General features: G+C 40.4%; 1 protein-coding gene across 3 annotated transcripts in view; it reads left to right on the top strand.

The window, feature by feature from the left end:
• Positions 1 to 17,666, top strand: part of ITPR3 (inositol 1,4,5-trisphosphate receptor type 3) — a 129,722-nt gene that overhangs the window by 12,089 nt on the left and 99,967 nt on the right. For all 3 annotated transcript variants that reach the window (XR_012086332.2, XR_002300734.3, XM_020795844.3), the window contains exon 2: positions 17,315 to 17,385. Coding sequence is in view for 1 of the 3 variants with exons in the window: in XM_020795844.3 (XP_020651503.3) it covers positions 17,315 to 17,385 (71 nt within the window). In the remaining 2 variants the exon portion in view is untranslated. The remainder of the gene's footprint in view (positions 1 to 17,314; positions 17,386 to 17,666) is intronic.

Here is a 17,666-nt window from a genome sequence, read left to right as displayed (position 1 = left end):
GGACACACACACTGGCTGTTTATATGCTTAGCGACCTTACCTTTTGGACAGAGGCATTGCATATGCAGATGTGAAAAGGTCAGTCCCCTTACCCATACCCGTACTTAATATAATGAGATTGAGCTAAACTTAGAGCATATATGCTCCACACTGAGTTGGTTTGTGCCTCAAAGCTTGACTCAAAGGTAGACCAATTTATCGACTGTTTTGAGGGATGGTTCACATGTCTGCATACTGAGAACTTCATAATACTGCAGTCATTGTCTGAACAGAAAAAACATGCCTTGCATGGTCAGGCCAGGCTTCAGGTGCTTCTGGATCCTCACAAGCAGGCCGCCACATTTAAGCGATGTGTTTCTTTTTACCCACTTACGTGCATATGGCGGCGAGTTGCGCAAACAATTACAGACCAATTTCTTGTTAGCAGTTGAAAAGGGTAAGTTCAGACATGCCTGTTCTTTGCTGGAAGATAACAGCGCTGGAAAACAGTTGGAACGAACCTTTGTGTTATATTACTTTCAGAGCAATGCTTTTTGAACAGCAACAATTCATGTGCTCAGTTGTGAGTCATTCTGAGATGAGACATTGCAAGCTTATCTGTAATTTCAGGTACTGTATTCTTGGAAGACATGCAGGTATCATGCAAACCCTTTCACAAGTTCACTGAACCCACAGAGGGCTCCTCAGAACTCCATGGTGAAGACCCACCCAAGACCAAAACCCCTATGGATGTTTGTTGGATGGTGGTGCGTTCCTTCCCGAGTAGCAAATTAGATGTCACAGGAGCCCATCTTCAGAGCTTGAAAAAGTTTTTTTTTTTAATAATGGCACACAGAATTCCCCAGCTAATTGTGGCTGCCACTGGTCTTTCTAGCTTGGACCCTGATTTCTCACAAATAATCCCATTCTTGTACTTGGAGTAGGGAGGTATGTGTTCCAGTGCTGAGGCAGAAGTACTCCCTGTTGTCCCAGGACCCTTCTAAATACTCTTTCAGAAGTATGGAGTTATGTACATTCTCCTATAGAGCATTTTATGTCGCCACTCTGAACATTCTCCTAGACTGGTGTAAGGCAAAATAGAGTGAAGAGTGGGATCACCTGTCCAGCTGTGTGGTCCATGAGCAAAAGGGTAAACACCCATCAAAGCATCTCCCTTTATCCTCCATTGTGCATGAACAATTTCTGTGAGTGTGGAGGGGTTATCGTGAACAGTTGTGGGCTGCCAATCAATAGTTTGTTGGCCTCTGTGGGAATGGAAGGCTAGATCGGGAATGGAAGGCTATCAGCAGGGTTCTTCTCATTTCCTTTGGATTAAGCCAGGAGGATTGTTCAGTGGAGATCTTACTGTCAGAAGAAACAGCTAGCTACACTGTACTTCAGCTGCAGATCCTGCAGCTTCAGCCTTTGGCCAGGATGCTTTGGGAGCTTTTATGTTTCTCTCATCCCCCTAAGGTCTGCAGTCGAGACTGAGGATGGTTCTTGCACGACTCAAACCCTTTAAAATTACATTTTAGCAGTCCATTATCTAAATGTGCATTTAGATTAAAGATTAATACAGATCAAACATTTTAGAATGTAGGATATGTGGGCAGATGTTTTAAAGGTAAACGTGCTAAAAGCCTCAGCTTTCCCCATCCCTGCTGAGGGAACTTTTGCAGGATTGTGTGGTTGATGGTGTGCTGTGAGATTGCATTTGTAGCCTCCATGTCACAGTTCTATGGCTGGCTGCCTCATGTCAGCTCAAGCTGTTTGCCTGTCTCCTCAGTACAGTATTTTCCTGTGGCAGTGGCTCTCTGGGGTCTTGTATGCAGTGACCACTTATCTATTACCTGATCCTTTAATCAAAAATGCTGGAATCTGAACCAGAAATCTTCTGTGTGGAAAGTAGTCTACTCTGCTATTAGTCTACAGGCTCTACAGATGATTTCTAATTCTGTGTCATAATGATAATCTGCTTGGAAGTGTATCTGTTGACATGGGATAACTTTGGCAGAAAACTCACATGTGTGATTGTGCTGTAGTAATTAATTTAATATTAGCAGTTCTTGAGGACCCACCATCTTTTCTTTCTAGATAAACACTCAATGTGCTAATCAGTATCTCCTGTACTGACTGATACATACCAACATTGACTTTCTGCAGTATCTAGTTTGGTTGCTGAAATGGTTCCAGAGATCCACAAATCTCACTGAAATAAATGACACCCATATCTTACACGTATTTGCACAGAAACTATTCCTTTTGACTTTAGTAAAATCTATTTGAGATCCTTCAGGTCCAGATTTTTTAACAGGAAGCTTGATTTCAAAATTAATCTTTTAATTTACAAGAGGGCAGGTTGACTTTGTTTCTAACCACAGCACTGCCCATAATTTTGCTGCCAGAGTGGCTTCTGATACCAAGTATTGTGCAGAGCTCTTTCTCGTGTGACAAAGGTGCCTCCGTTCAGCTGTCTCTCTAGCTTAAACTGTGTATTTTCTGTAATATATATTCTAACATGTAAGCCACCCCGAGTAGACATTGTCTAGAGGGGCGGGGTAAAAATCGAATAAATAAAATAAAAATAAAAGTAAACATCCTAATTAAAGCCATATGGGGAGCTATGTTGGATCAGCCCAATGGCCTGCTTTGCCTAGCATTTCCTTCCCCACAGAGGTGGGCAACCCATTTTGCCCCTCACTGTTTTGATGGGCTTTTATGCACATGGTGACTAGATACAATGGAGGATAGAAGATCAGGAGGTGTGGTTTGAATAAAGGTTCCCTGATGGTGTTTTTTCATTTCTGGTTGTCTGGTAAAAGTATAAGAACTCTTCCTCTGTGGCAGATAGTGGTTTATGTGGCATGTATTTTGGTCATTGGAACATACAGTCTTTTGAGTCCTATGCAGTACACGGCTTTTTGTCATTGGGATTGTTCCAGATTAACATCCTGCAGATTCATCTGTGCTACTGCTTTGTGACTGCACCAAAAATTGCATGATTTCTATTTCAGTGAATTCCCTACTGGGACAAAACAACAATGAATGTAAGTGCATAAGTGGCCCAGTCAGGACCTGTGCTAATTAACGTCCTTAGATCATGTTGCTGTTGCACTAATTGCCTCATTTTAGCATCTAAGAAAGGAATTCTGGGTGCCCTACTTACTGTTAGGTTTTGAGCACCCAATATTCTTACTGAGACTACTGTTGTATTAAATGCTGGGTAAATCATTTCCCATCAGCAATGATTTTTTTTTTAAAAAAAAACTCTGTAACACTCTAACAACTGCAGTTGATATTAGAGCCAAATTTCTCTAGGCTCAAGAAAAAATGCACAGTGTTTTTGTTTGCTCTTACTTGGTTGATCGTGTTGACTTTCCATTTGTGAATAACTTAAGGTAACTGCAGGTGGATTGAACTGACCTAAAGTGGTTAATTCATCTTGCTAATTGTACTGGCTGGTGTTTCCGACAATGACATAAGATGGTGAAGAGGCTGTGTTTGATTTTTATAATATGGATCCAGGAATCAGCAAATATGTAAAATACAACAGATAAGATATTCAGGAAATGGAAACAGATAAGAGACTCCAAAGTTGCCCACTTAAGCAACTTCTGGTCCTTTTTCAGACCTACAGTATTCATCTGGGCTTGTGCTCTTAACTAGTAAAAGCGCTCAAAGGGGCAAACTAGGTGGGAGGAAGCGAGATCACAGCATAGATCTGACATCTTGTGATGCTCGCAACATATGAGAGAGACTTCAAGCTTGATTTTACCTATTTGGCTTTCTGGGGTCCAAGGTATCTGTAAAGCTCTCTTACAGCACCATATTCCAAATTAATCATTTTTTTCCTGTCAGCTTTTTTCACTGTCAAGGTCTCACATCTGTACATAGCAATTGGAAATACAGTAAGGTTGATGATCTTGGCCTTTGTCTCCAGTGACACGTCCTTACACTTGATTATTTTCTATAGTTTCTTCATAGCTGCCCTCCCAAGTCTCTGTCTTCTGATTTCTTAGCTGCAGTCTTTATTGAGTCTGGTGATTTTAACTGAGGTATACAAAATCTTTAAGAATTTCTATTTCTTCATTCTCAACATTAAAGTGTCATAGTTTTTCTATAGTCATGATTTTTGTCGTCTTAATGTTCAACTGTAGTTCTGCTTTTGTCCTTCCTTCTTTCACTTTCATCAGCAATAGTTTCAAATCCTTGCTGCTTTCTGCCCATAATAAGGTCTCATCTGCATATTTTCAATTTTTGATATTTTTTCTACCAATTTCTTCCACTTCATTGAAATCTAATCCAGCTTTCCATGTAATATGTCCTTTGTACAGATTGAACAGACTGAGAGATAAAATACCTCTTTGTCTGACTCCTTTGCCTCTGGGAATCTGCTCTGTTGCTCCATGTTCTGTCCTAACTGTAGCTTCTTGTCCACAGTGTTGGTTGTATGTGTCAGCGCAAGTATGTATTAAGCTGCATTCATTTCTTTTAGAACAGCTCATAATACAGAACATGCTAAGGGTATTTTAAAAGCAAATATCTATATTAACTCAGTGCTGAGCCTTGAGCACTTTGTGAGTGGAGAGGTATTTCTGATTTTTAGAAAATGTATAGCTTTAGATTTTGAGCAGTGAGGGATTGTAACATCTACGGGGCCTGATGTATACGTTTACCATGTATACTTGTTGGGAGCTACTCTGAAGCTGCCCTGGACGATTTTGGAGCTGGGGAAGATATGATTCCTAAGGTAGGTGCCAGTCAAGCATACCTTAGTCATCTCTGTTTTTGTCTTCACAAAATTAAGTATTGGTGACTCATAGCAGTGGAATCAGGAGATGTCTTTGTTTCATTTAGTTGTTAGAGATTTTTCCATTCTGTCAATATGATAAAAGAAGGAATTCAAGCCAATTGTATTTGTATTGAGAGCGTGTTGAGAGCGAATGTGTCTGTTACTGCCTTCCGATGCTAGAGTAACCAAGGAAATCACTGGAGTAAGAGTTACACTTCTGTATAGCTAGCTCAGTGGTTTAGTATCTTGCTGCAGAGCCAGAAGTTGGGAGTTTGATTCCCCTTTATGCCTCCCATGAATAGAGCCAGCCTGCAGCCAAACTGCACAGTCCCGGGATGCCCCGGGAAGAAGGGAATGGTAAATCCACTTCTGAGTATTCTCTGTCTGGAAAACCTTGAAAACCCTGAGAAAGGTTGCCAGAAGGCAGAATTGACTAGACAGCACATATTATTATATGGTGAAAGACTGGAATGCTAAAGTAGGGAGTTAAGAGATAAAAGGAACAACAGGTAAGTTGGGCCTTGGAGTTCAAAACGAAGCAGGGCAAAGGCTAATAGAGTTTTGTCAAGAGAACAAGCTGGTCATCACAAACACTCTTTTCCAGTAACACAAGCGGTGACTCTAAACATGGACATCACCAGATGGTGGACAGAGTGCCTGAAGAACTATGGCTGGAGGTTCTTAATATTGTATAGGAGGCAGCAACAAAAACCATCCCAGAGAGAAGGAAATGCAAGAAAGCAAAGTGGCTGTCCAGCGAGGCCTTACAAATAGCAGAGAAGGGAAACAAAATGCAAGGGAGATATGGAAAGTTATAGAAAATTGAGTGCTGACTTCCAAAGAATAGCAAGGAGAGACAAGAGGGCCTTCTTAAATGAACAATGCAAAGAAATAAAGGAAAATAACAGAAAGGAAAAGAAAATTGGAGATATTAAAGGAACATTTTGTGCAAAGATGGACATGATAAAGGACAAAAATGGTCCTTTATCAGAAGCAGAAGACATAAAGAAGAAGGTGTTGCAAGAATACACAGAAGAATTATACAAAAAAGATCTGGATATCCCGGAGAACCCAAATATAGAGAGAAGCTATGTCCTTCAACTTCACCATTAAAATTAGTGACTGAAATAGAAAATTTTCCTAAAAACTTAAAGGATTTAGTAGATTTGTTTAAGGACAAAAATGTTGCAAGATTGAAGGATTGGGTGAGTAAAATGAGATTGAAGGATCAGATTATGGCTAAACGTCAAACTAATAAACTACCGTGGTATACTTATATTCAATTAGATCGCTGGACAAATGAATGGTTGAAAACTAATGGTAAGTGTACAGAATGTACTAAGTATGAACAATTTGTATCATCACATGAAGATATGTAGAAAGATGTTTTGATGAAGGGAGTAGTAAGTAGAATATATAATTTACTTTTGGAACAAGAGGAAAAAGAGATAGGAACAGAAGGTTTGAAATTAATTTGGAAAATGATTTAAAGACAGAAATTAAAACAGAGGATTGGATAAAAATTTGGAGATGAGAGTGTTAAGGTTAATGTCAGTAAGAATAAAGGATTTTTTAAAAAATTTTTTGTTTAAGGTGGTATATGAATACTGTGAAGTTGAACATAATAAATTCAGATTATTCTAAAGCTTGTTGGAAATGTGATGAAGAAATTGGTACATATTAATATGTGGTAGAACTGTAAAATGATTCAGAAATTTTGGAAAATGATTTTTAAGGAAATTTTTGATACATTTGGAAAAGATATTGAGTTTAACTCTAAAATTGCTTTGTTATCAATTTTTGAGAAGACAGATTTTGATTATTGTTTGGAAGGATTGATTTCCAATTTTATGACAAGCGCTAGAATATTAATAGCTAAGTTTTGTAAAAAATGATATTAAATTAGAAGATAAGTATGGGACTACTGAATTGACTACTGAACTCAAGATGAAAAGAGGGGAAATAAATTCAAATATTTTTATGCTATTTGGGGTAGATTTGTTGAATTTGTATTACTGAAAGGAAAGGGGGAAGCCTCTAAACAACAATCTATACAATTTTGGAAAGGAAGCTTGTAATAAAAGTATTTTTCTAAGGGGTCCCGTGGGTATGGGGTGCACGGTAGAATTTAGTGTATAGTAAGCACTATTATTTGTATTTTTGTATTTGTTTTTGTTATGAAAATAATAAAAAAGTAAAACATTTAAAAAAGATATGGAGTCAGTGATAGATTTTACCTTCTTGGGCTCCATGATCACTGCAGATGGTGACAGCAGCCATGAAATTAAAAGACGCCTGCTTCTTGGGAGGAAAGCGATGACAAACCTCAACAGCATCTTAAAAAGCAGAGACGTCGACTTGCCAACAAAAGTCCACATAGTAAAAGCTATGATTTTTCCTGTAGTGATGTATGGAAGTGAGAGCTGGACCATAAAGAAGGCTGACCGCTGAAGAATTGATGCTTTTGAATTGTGGTGCTGGAGGAGACTCTTGAGAGTCTCCTGGACTGCAAGGAGATCAAATCTATCCATTCTAAAGGAAATCAACCCTGAGTGCTCACTGGAAGGATAGATCCTGAAGTTAAGGCGCCAATACTTTGGCCATCTCATGAGAAGAGTCCCTGGAAAAGACCCTGATGTTGGGAAAGTGTGAAGGCAAGAGGAGAAGGGGACGACAGAGGATGAGATGGATGGACAGTGTCATCGAAGCTACAACATGAATTTGACCAAACTCTGGGAGGCAGTGGAAGACAGGAGGGCCTGGTGTGCTCTGGTCCATGGGGTCACAAAGAGTCGGGCACGACTTAATCAATAAACAACAACTCCCAGCCAGTGTACTCTTGCCTTTATCCTTACTTAATACAGAAGTTGTATGTCCCTGTATGTATATGTACAGTATGTTGCCTGCCTTTATGTGTAAGTGCATGTAAGTATGTTTGTACATGTGTATATATGGATTGGGGTGGGGCAAGAGAGAGAGAAGAAGGGAGGGAGGGAGGGAGGGAGGGAGGGAGAGGGAAAATAATTTTGTGTATGTGTATATATGAGTGTGAATGCCACTTTGGCCCCTGCTCCACTTACTATTTATTATTGTGCCTTCCACCCCATCAATCACAATGGACCCCAGTTGCTGCTGTGCAGTGTTGGTTCCCCTCCTCCCCAGTTTGGGGCTGTTTCTGAGGAACTCCCTCTCTGGTCTGATGGGCATCTTGCCAAGAATGCAAAATGGATTTTCACAGGACATGGAATAATGGGCTCAATCTACAGGAAGCCAGATTTAGGCTGAATATTAGGAAAAATTTCCTGTTAGAGTAGTACAACAATGAAACCAATTACCTTGGGAGGTGGTGAGTGCTCCAACGCATTCAAGAAAAAATTGGACAACCACCTGTCAGATCTGCTTTAATTTGGATTCCTTCATTGAACACGGGGTTGAACTCAACAACTTTATAGAACCCTTCCAAAACAATTGTTCTGTGATTCTATCCATAAAATCCAAAACTGGGTGGTGTTGGGATAACAGTTATGTATATGCTGATCAGAACAATTATTCTATGATTTTGTGTCAGGTTCTTGTTGCGCTATGAGAGTTCCATTGCCTATTGATGTGTTTGGATCTGGGAGAAATGGGCCCATCCTGTCAGCAACATACATTAAAGCTAGTGGAATGCCATCTTACTTTAATTTGCCAACATGTGTTGGTAGGTAACTTTCCCAGTTACTTTTGTGCCATCACAGCAACAAGTTATTGCTTTTGCTTCTGAAGGACCATAAGGTTCTGTGTTCAGTGGAGTCAAGCTGTCAGATTCAGCCCACACACACATCAATGAAATCAATAAGGTTTTTGCTTTAATATGAGGAAGTGTGTGTTGAGTGAGTGTTGGCTTGATGGTGCTTTATGTCTATGCAGAGGCAAGTAGGAAGCCCTGTATAGACACATCCACCTTCTCCTGCATTTCTAGTTTTATGCATGCTCTTCTTCTCTTGTTAATAGGGAAGTAGTGAAAAGGGTTTGGAGGAAGTATGTATACCTGGAGTGTGGCTAATAGAAATTAGAAGGGGAATCCCTGTGCATTTAAATCACCTTCCGTTTTCCAAAGCAAATATTTAGTTTTTCAAATCGATAATTCAGATTACAAGTACCTTCTTTCTATCATGAAATAAAGAAACAAACTGTAAACTATTGAATAAATACATTAAGAGAACCTGGATATTAAACATACACCTAAGTAGATAGGCTGTGACCAGCTGGCAGCTTTAATTCACAGGTACGATGTGCAGCTGCTTTGGGAATCTTAAGAAATAATAGGCACTGTTCTTGGTGAATAGCAAAGATAAAGTCCAAAATATGCACATTTGTACACTATGTACACATAGGCAGGTTACTGTTTATGGTTTTTCCACAGCATCTCTCCAGTATTTGTATTTATTTTAATAAGAATGTTGAGACACAGTGATACAGTGATACATGTTCTCTGCTGTACACATAGAACTATGAACATCAGCATTGACTGCTATAAGAAATTTGGAAGCATTTGAAATGCAGATTTACCATAGAATGCTAGTTATTTCTTGAATCAAGGGGGTGAACAAGAAGGAAGTACTAAGGGAAATGAGTGAAGATCAAGAAACCATAGAACATAACATGTAGCAAGTTTAATTCAGTAATGTAGTGAGAAATGAGAACCACAGATTGTTACAAGTTCTCATTTTATGTAAAAGCATTGAGAAAAGGAACTGCAGGAAAGAACTTATTGGCTGATGAACTTGGGAAACTGGTTTGGATGTAACACAATGTCATCATTTAACCTCTAGTAGGAACAGAACAATAAGAAGACTGTATTGTGTTAAAAGAGATTTGCACCTCTGTTGCCATTTTTAATGTGAAAACCTGCCCAGGCTGCTAAGCTACTTTTTGTTTTCTTAGGATATTTCACTATATTTTTTGTTAAGTTCCGTGTTTGCTGGGCTTTGGGAAAGGAAGTCCAAAGTTTCTTCTAAATCTGAGCTAAATGGAGAGAGATTTTGGCGTAGGATATAGACTCTCTAACCAACTGGATGGCTTAGCATGTTTAGGCAGGTAAGTTTATGTGGCAGTCTTTATAAGGGAACTCTTGAAAAGAGTTGCTGAAAACCCCTCCCCATATTGACACGGGTGAGCTTTGTTGAGAACTGGATCATCCTGGCGCTTGTCTGCCTTTTAACCACATGTAGTGCTTGCCATTTGTTTCACCTCCAAACTTTGCTGGCCACCATATAAATTCATATAAATTCACAGCATATAAATTCACAGCAGGAAAAAGTAAAGAAAAAAAAATAAAGAAGACAAAAACGTTGTGGCACCTTAAAGACTAACTGGTATATTTTAATGTGAACTTTTGTAGACAAGTCACTTCCTCAGAATAACAAAGTGCATTCATAATAAGGAATGTACTTCCTTATTGTATGCTCATATTATACACTTCTCACAGTTCTTGCATACTGTACGTATTGTTCAGAACTCTACAGAAATCTTACAAGATTGATAAGAGAATTGGAGTAAACTGTGGAAAGACCATGCTTCTAAAATAGATAACAGTGTCATTCAAATATAATATTAAGGAAGCAGAGAGTGTTACTTGTTACACCAATGGAGTAGCTTCATGCCCATTTGTTCTGCTCCTTTTGACTTCGGTTTCATCGGACTTTAATCGCAAACAAACAAAAAATCCCAAAATTCATTGCATGTACCGATGTTATTTGTTACTTCCATGTTCTGTGTTTCTCACATCATGCGTCATATGTGAATTTTTCCATTCACCTCCTCTTCCCCCCTTGATTATTTGGAAACAGCATTTAAGAGATTGAAGGCAAATAAGCAAACACTGTTTCCTCTGTCTCAGCAGAATGGAAATGATGCATCAAGTATGCATAAATTAAATGCTGGAATTAAGCATTTGGTAATGACATTGACCACATTTTGATTTGAGCAACATTAGAACTAGCATGAGTCTGCTCTTTTAGCTTCACAGGGATAAGCTAGATTTATATTTGAGGCCAAAGTAAGGGTCTGTTCTCCTTTTGCTGCACATTATCTAATGTTGGCTTCTTTGCATGTCTTAATTTAGACATATTACATCGTTGTCTTCACATTGGGGTTTTGGGGATGGCCAAGTAAATTAGAGTGCACAAGTCCCAATTACAGGAACTAAAGAGAGTTCTCTCTTCTGCCAGATCCTAGATTGTGAGAGCAGTTTGGAGGGTTCTTGTGTAATCCCCATCACTTGAAGTAGCTGCAAAGCACTGAATGAAGAGACTCTACTGGTCTATTTTTCTCACTTAAGAGTGGAAGCAAATAATATGTGTTTTTTGGGTTAGTTCCAAAGTACTCAAGAGGCCAATGCTGCTAAGTGCCTGCATCTATTTCCTAGTTCTTATTCAACATCCACCCCCCATGTTTTTCCTTTTATTTACCGCGGCTGCTTTTCCTGTGAGGTATTCAATCAGATGAAAGGAGAGGTGCCACTAAACTCAGAAACTTAAAGTGGTTGTGAGTGCTGCTGTTCCTTCTCTGGATGAGGGCAGCTGGGAGACCCTCCTCACCCATGGCTTCCATAAAGTCTGGACTCCTGGAGCTACCAGGACCAGATTTTATTAGTGTTGAGGAACAGGGTACAAGAAAGGATTTGGAACGAGTAACACTCCTCCCAGTTCATAGGAAGGAGGGGTGGTACGTTTGGTTCACTACCCCCCCCTCCGTCACGTCTCTGCCTGAACCCAAGTTTCTGGTACAGAGCTGTTGGCAGTCTGTTGGTGACAGAGTCTTTAGCACAGCCCTGAACCAACCCATGCATTTTGAAAATAATAATAATGTTCCATCTAGTCAATTCTGACTGATGGCCACCCTTTTTAGAATACTCAGAAGCCATTCTACTATTCCCTTCTTCTGGGGGTGCCATGGGATTGTGCAACTTCCCCAAAGCCACACAGGCTGGCTCTCTTTGTAGGAGGCACAGTGTAGGAATTGAACTCCTAGCCTCTGGCTCTGCAGTCAGATACCCAAACCACTGAGTTATCCAACCAGCTCATGTATTTTTAGGAGGGTTTATAATGCTGGTAGCTCACTATTGTCCTTGCTTCCCCAGTTCCTTCTGCTGCTGCATCGGGTGCTCCTTTTGGTGCTTTTACTTTCTACTGGGTGATGGAGGTAGTTGCTGTGGTCTCTATGGGGCCAGTGCAGGAGGTAGGTAGAGATGCTGGTGGCTGAAGATGGGGGAGCTGCCACGTCTTCTCCCTTTGGCCACAAAAAGCTTTCTGCACAAGCCTGTCTAAGCGTTCTGGACATCAGCGTACTTCTCTCTAAGGGCACAGGGTAATGGGTCCAGCTCCTCCCCACTCTTCCCCCTCGGACCCAGACAAGTGCAATGAGACCTCCCATCCTTCCTCTCACCTCTCTTTTACTCAGCGCTTGCCAGCTGGGCCCAATCCCTACCTCCTTGCTCAGATGTGGCTGGACTTCAAAGAATCATATAAGCGTGAAGTTGGAAGGTGCCTACAAGGCCATCAAATCCAGCCCCCTTCTCAATGCAGGGATACAATCAAAGCATATTTGCCAGATGACTATCCAAGTTTTTCTTGAATGCCTCCAGTGTTGGAGCACTCACCAACTCCCGAGGTCACTGGTTCCACTGTTGTACTGCTCTAACAGTTAGGAGCTTTTTCCTGATATTTAACTGAAATCTGGCTTCCTTTAACTTGAGCCCATTGTTGTGTGTCCTGCACTCTGGGATGATCGAGAACAGATATTGCCCTTTCTATGTATGACAGTGTTTCAAATATTTGAAAAGTGCTATCATATCACCTTTCAGTCTTCTTTTCTCAAGGATAAATGTGCCCAGTTCTTTCAGCCTTTCCTCATAAGGCTTGGTTTCCAGCCCCCTGATCATCCTTGTCTCCCTCCTCTGAACTTGTTCCAATTTGTTAGCATCCTTCTTGAAGTGTGGTGTCTAGAACTCAAAGTGAGGCCTAACCAGTGCTGAATACAGTGGACCCTTGACTTACAGAATTAATCCATATTGGAATGGTGGCCGCGGGTCGAAAATTCTGTAGGTCGAGGGTCCATTTCCCAAAGGAATGCATTGAAAACCATTTAATCCGTTCGAGCCAAAGAAACAAAAATCCTGGGCTTCCAAAGCTGCACCCACTGCCCTCTGCCTCCCATCCCCGCGGGGACAGGAGGCAGAGGGCACCGGGGACAGGGCCAAGACATTTTGCAGCCTGAATGAAAGGACAAGAGAACGTGCCTGTCCCATTCCATGTACTGAAGGTGACTAGACTGTCACCTGCATCTCACTTCAACACTGACCGTGGGAGAGAGTCCTCCTCCACCACACCTAACGGCACAGGCCAGTTGTGGAGTTGCTTCTGCCCTTCAAGAAAGGCCAGGGTCTCAAGAGGAACAGTTGGAATGCTGTCATGGCCAACCTCTAGCATCTGTCATCTGAGGCAATTGCTTCAACTCTGTTTTATGGCAGCAGATGAAAACCGTTTTATTGGAGATACAGTAATTTGTCAAATGTTCTGACTTTGGTTTTTAATCTAGAATCTTAAGAACAGGTTCCTAAGCTCTATAGCAGGGATGTTGGCAGATCTTTAGGTCCAAGTCCCAAGTCTGAGTCTGAATTTTTGGTAACGAGTCCCAAGTCTGTGTCCCGAAAAAAGGGAGGAGATGGTTGGATTCTAAGTCATGAGTTGAGTCCAAGTCATTGAAAAACAAACCCTAAGTCGAGTCCCTTGTGCGAATTAAGTCTGACTTCAGAGCAAGTCCTGCAACTTGAGTCCCCATCCCTGCTGTATAATAGGGCAAATATTTTGCAGCAGAGCTTTTTTCTGAAACTTTTTTTTTAAACTAGCGCTGTGGGCTAAACCGCAGAAGCCTGTGCTGTAGGGTCAGAAGATCCGGCAGTCGTAAGATCGAATCCACGCAACGGAATGAGCACCCGTCGCTTGTCCCAGCTCCCGCCAACCTAGCGGTTCAAAAGCATGCAAATGCGAGTAGATAAATAGGGACCGCCTCGGTGGGAAGGTAAACAGCGTTCCGTGTCTAAAATCACACTGGCCATGTGACCACGGAAAGATTGTCTTCGGACAAAATGCTGGCTCTATGGCTTGAAGAGCGGGATGAGCGCCGCCCCCTAGAGTCGGACACGACTGGACAAAAATTGTCAAGGGGAACCTTTACCTTTACCCTTTATAGACATTTGTGCCCAGTTGCGCCCATATCAAAATGTGCTGCTTTGGTTTTGCGTTTCTCATGTCTGCAATTTGAATAATAGCAATTGGGCATCAGCATTATTGAATACAGTTGGGAATATATATATATTCCCAACAGTATTCAATAATGCTGATGCCCAATTGCCATTATTCAAATTGCAGACATATATACTATTGAGATATAAAGGCACATGCACAGTAGTTCTGGCTTCAAGGGCAGGGGAGATATGTTGAGCTACTTTAGGTTTCTATTCATCTATGTAGATTTTTCCCCCTCAACAGTGTTGCAGCTGAAAGCATTCATGTCAAAATATGTTGGGGAGTTCTGTGTTTTTCCCAGGAGGATTGATGGCAATCCACCAAGCCACACACTTCTTTATCATAAAGAGAGTCTGTCGACAAACAGGAAACAAACTTTTAAATAACACATAATATTTATGTATTATACTGTGCTGCCTAGACAGAGTGAGAGAGATGTAAGAGAATGGTTGCAATCTCTGGGTAAAATTCATTCTTTGCTTCAAGGACCCAGGTTCAGACTGTGGAATTTCCAGTTAAATGGATTTAGGAGTGACAGAGAATCTTATCCAAATCAAATATTTTAGAGCAGAGTTTGGAAAATTTACTTTTTTGAATGACATTTCTAGGAAGCTACTGGTGATGCTGGCTTAGAGATCCTGGGAGTTGTTCAAAATAATAATTTATCCAGGCTCTGTTTTATAGGAATCATTAATGATCTGGAAAAGCATATATCTCCCCTTGATTTTCTAACACATTTTATCAGCCCCCTTCTATGATATGTCTTTTAAAAAACATTGAGACTTGAGAAAGTATTTTGCTGTATGTGTAGGGCTTCCAATGGAAGTAAAATGTAGAGCCAATCCCTTTCTTATTAAGGGGCACTTAAATTCTCAATAACTCACTTTGAGACATTTGTAGAAAAAAGAACTATAATGTTTCTTTACTTATAGTTGCTTGAAAATTACAGATGTCTATGTACTGCTTTGTTTATTGCAACAGAACAGATCAACAGCAACGAACTACTACCACAAAGAGAGGGACAGAACACTTAGCAGACAAGTGGGTCTCTGTTTGAGTTTTAAAAGCTGGAAGGAATGATTGGTTAGTGCTGGATAAACAGACAGGCACCCCAGTTCAGAAAAGTCCCTCCCAGTCACTCGAACTACAGACAGCTTGTGAAGTTATGAAGAGAACTCCAACATGCCATGCCATGTTTTGTATTTATAAATGAAAAGGTAAGCATATCAGGCAAACCCTAAGGGGGGAGGAAATAAAAAAGCAACCCCCCTTGTTTTGATTAAGTAACAGTTACCCTAATTAGCTTAAATGCTAACGTGAGGATAGTAGGACACATCTACATCCCCCCCATTTTAAAGATAAAATTCTTTAAAACTAATGGGAGTTTATAAGAGAGAAGTAGATATAATAAGGTTTTGAAATTTCTTAAAACTTGACTTTTAATCTTAATGTATGTTTAATTGTTTTTAAATAGGATATTTATCTAGTGTTTTAAAATCTGATCTTTTATCTATTGCAAGGCACCTTGAGTCCCTTATGGGGAGAAAGGTAACAAACAAACAGCTAACCTACTGAAAAGAAAACAGGTTCATTATTACTGATCTGTGCTATTGCAGAGGTGTGTTGTAGTAAATGTTCTCCTTGCATTAAAGGTAAAGGTAAAGGTTCCCCTTGACAATTTTTGTCCAGTCGTGTCCGACTCTAGGGGGCGGCGCTCATCCCGCTCTTCAAGCCATAGAGCCAGCGTTTGTCCGAAGACAATCTTTCCGTGGTCACATGGCCAGTGTGATTTAGACACGGAACGCTGTTTACCTTCCCACCGAGATGGTACCTATTTATCTACTTGCATTTGCATGCTTTCGAACCGCTAGGTTGGCGGGAGCTGGGACAAGCGACGGGTGCTCACTCCGTCGCGTGGATTCGATCTTACGACTGCTCGGTCTTCTGACCCTGCAGCACAGGCTTCTGCGGTTTAGCCCACAGCGCCACCATGTCCCTTGCATTAACCTTGCATTAACCAATCTGTAAAAGATTTCCTTGGGAGTAAGAAACTTGAACAGCTCTGATCCTTTGTGTTATTGCAAATCTGGCATCACCTTCTTCCCCATGTAAATGGATTCTTCCTTTCTGTCATGTGAAGTAATTTTAGTTTGCTGTGAAATGTGGAATGGACATCCTGACTAGATAGAATCAGACCTCAGGCACTGTAGAAAGGAGGCATTGCATGCATGAGAGGGCAAGAGCAAGTATGCGCACCTATAACGTTTTTCTCATTCTCTAGACCATGAGTTTGGAATGCAACATGTCTTGAGCTGTAGAGATCACAAGACTGTGGGGGAAGTTTGTAGGATTCCCGTGTCACATTGTATGGATGAAGTATTTTTTGCTGCTTAAAGTTTGCAATTTACTATTTATTCTGTGATTTTTAGCATGAAAATGAAAATTATATTCTTGGGATATTTTGGAACTATTATACTTAAGAAGGTGTCAGTTAATACACAGGATGAAAGTGTTTGCTTTTAAACATTTGTGATGACAGAAATATTTCCCCCCGTTTTGTGTCTTTTGAATTAGTCAGAGGCCAGGCATGAGTAATCCCAGACATTCAGAATCATGAGTCAGCTTCTTCAAAGCCTTAAGGCTGGTCCAAAAGTCCTTTTGAGATGTCAACTCATAATACATCTATTGTTTATTTTATTTTTAAATACATTTTGAGGCGTTGCATTAATTGTCTAGTTTAGTATTTTTTGGGTGGTGGGCACATTTTTGAGGGTAGTTCTGTAGCTAGATGTGTTTCTTTGAAATAATAGGAAAGGAAGTTTTTATTTATGTTTAAAAGCATATTGGGTTCATGAACAACAACCTGGCCACATCTCAATTTAAACATTTGTCTTGGGGGACTCCTTAACCGAACAGTTAAGAAAATAATGTCCACCCAAAATGTTTAGTATTCAAAGCCAGAAGGCTTTGAATCAATTGAGGTATTATAGGGATTCTTGTAAGGTTTAATGGTGTTTCTCTGGAACTTCTGTTTAGCTCTAGAAAGTACTCATTAACATGCGTCATTTTCCAGTCAAGAAATACACAATCAAGGTCATCCTTTGTTATCCTTTACGAAGTTTGCTACATAAAATGTAGAAGAGAGACAGCAGAGCAGAGAATTTTTGTAAGACAAATTGAAATTAATTAAGGTCAAAGCAAATATTGTTATTAAAAGAGGATAATTGAGTCCCTGCCCCTCCTTGTTTTTCAGGCTGGTGGATGATCGATGTGTGGTGGAACCAGCAGCTGGAGATCTGGATAACCCACCCAAGAAGTTTCGAGGTAAGATGTCAAACAATAGAGTTAGCTTTCTTGATGGACCTGCTTTGCTTTAAATTCCCTGGAAATAATTATTCAGTGTTTAGATGTGGTCTTGCAGGTTGGTTTAGTACTGATACAAACATCTCTGTTACTAATGTAGCACAATTGGTACATGTTTCGCTGTACAGTGGTGCCTCGCTTGATGAGGATAATTCGTTCCGTTGAAATCGCTGTTAAGCGAAATCCTTGTCAAGCGAAACAAAAAACCCCATTGAAATGCATTGAAACCGGTTCAATGCGTT

This window comes from Pogona vitticeps, chromosome 4 (genome assembly GCF_051106095.1).
Source record: "Pogona vitticeps strain Pit_001003342236 chromosome 4, PviZW2.1, whole genome shotgun sequence".
Taxonomy (NCBI): Eukaryota; Metazoa; Chordata; class Lepidosauria; order Squamata; family Agamidae; genus Pogona; species Pogona vitticeps.
This window is presented reverse-complemented; position numbering and strand designations above follow the sequence as displayed.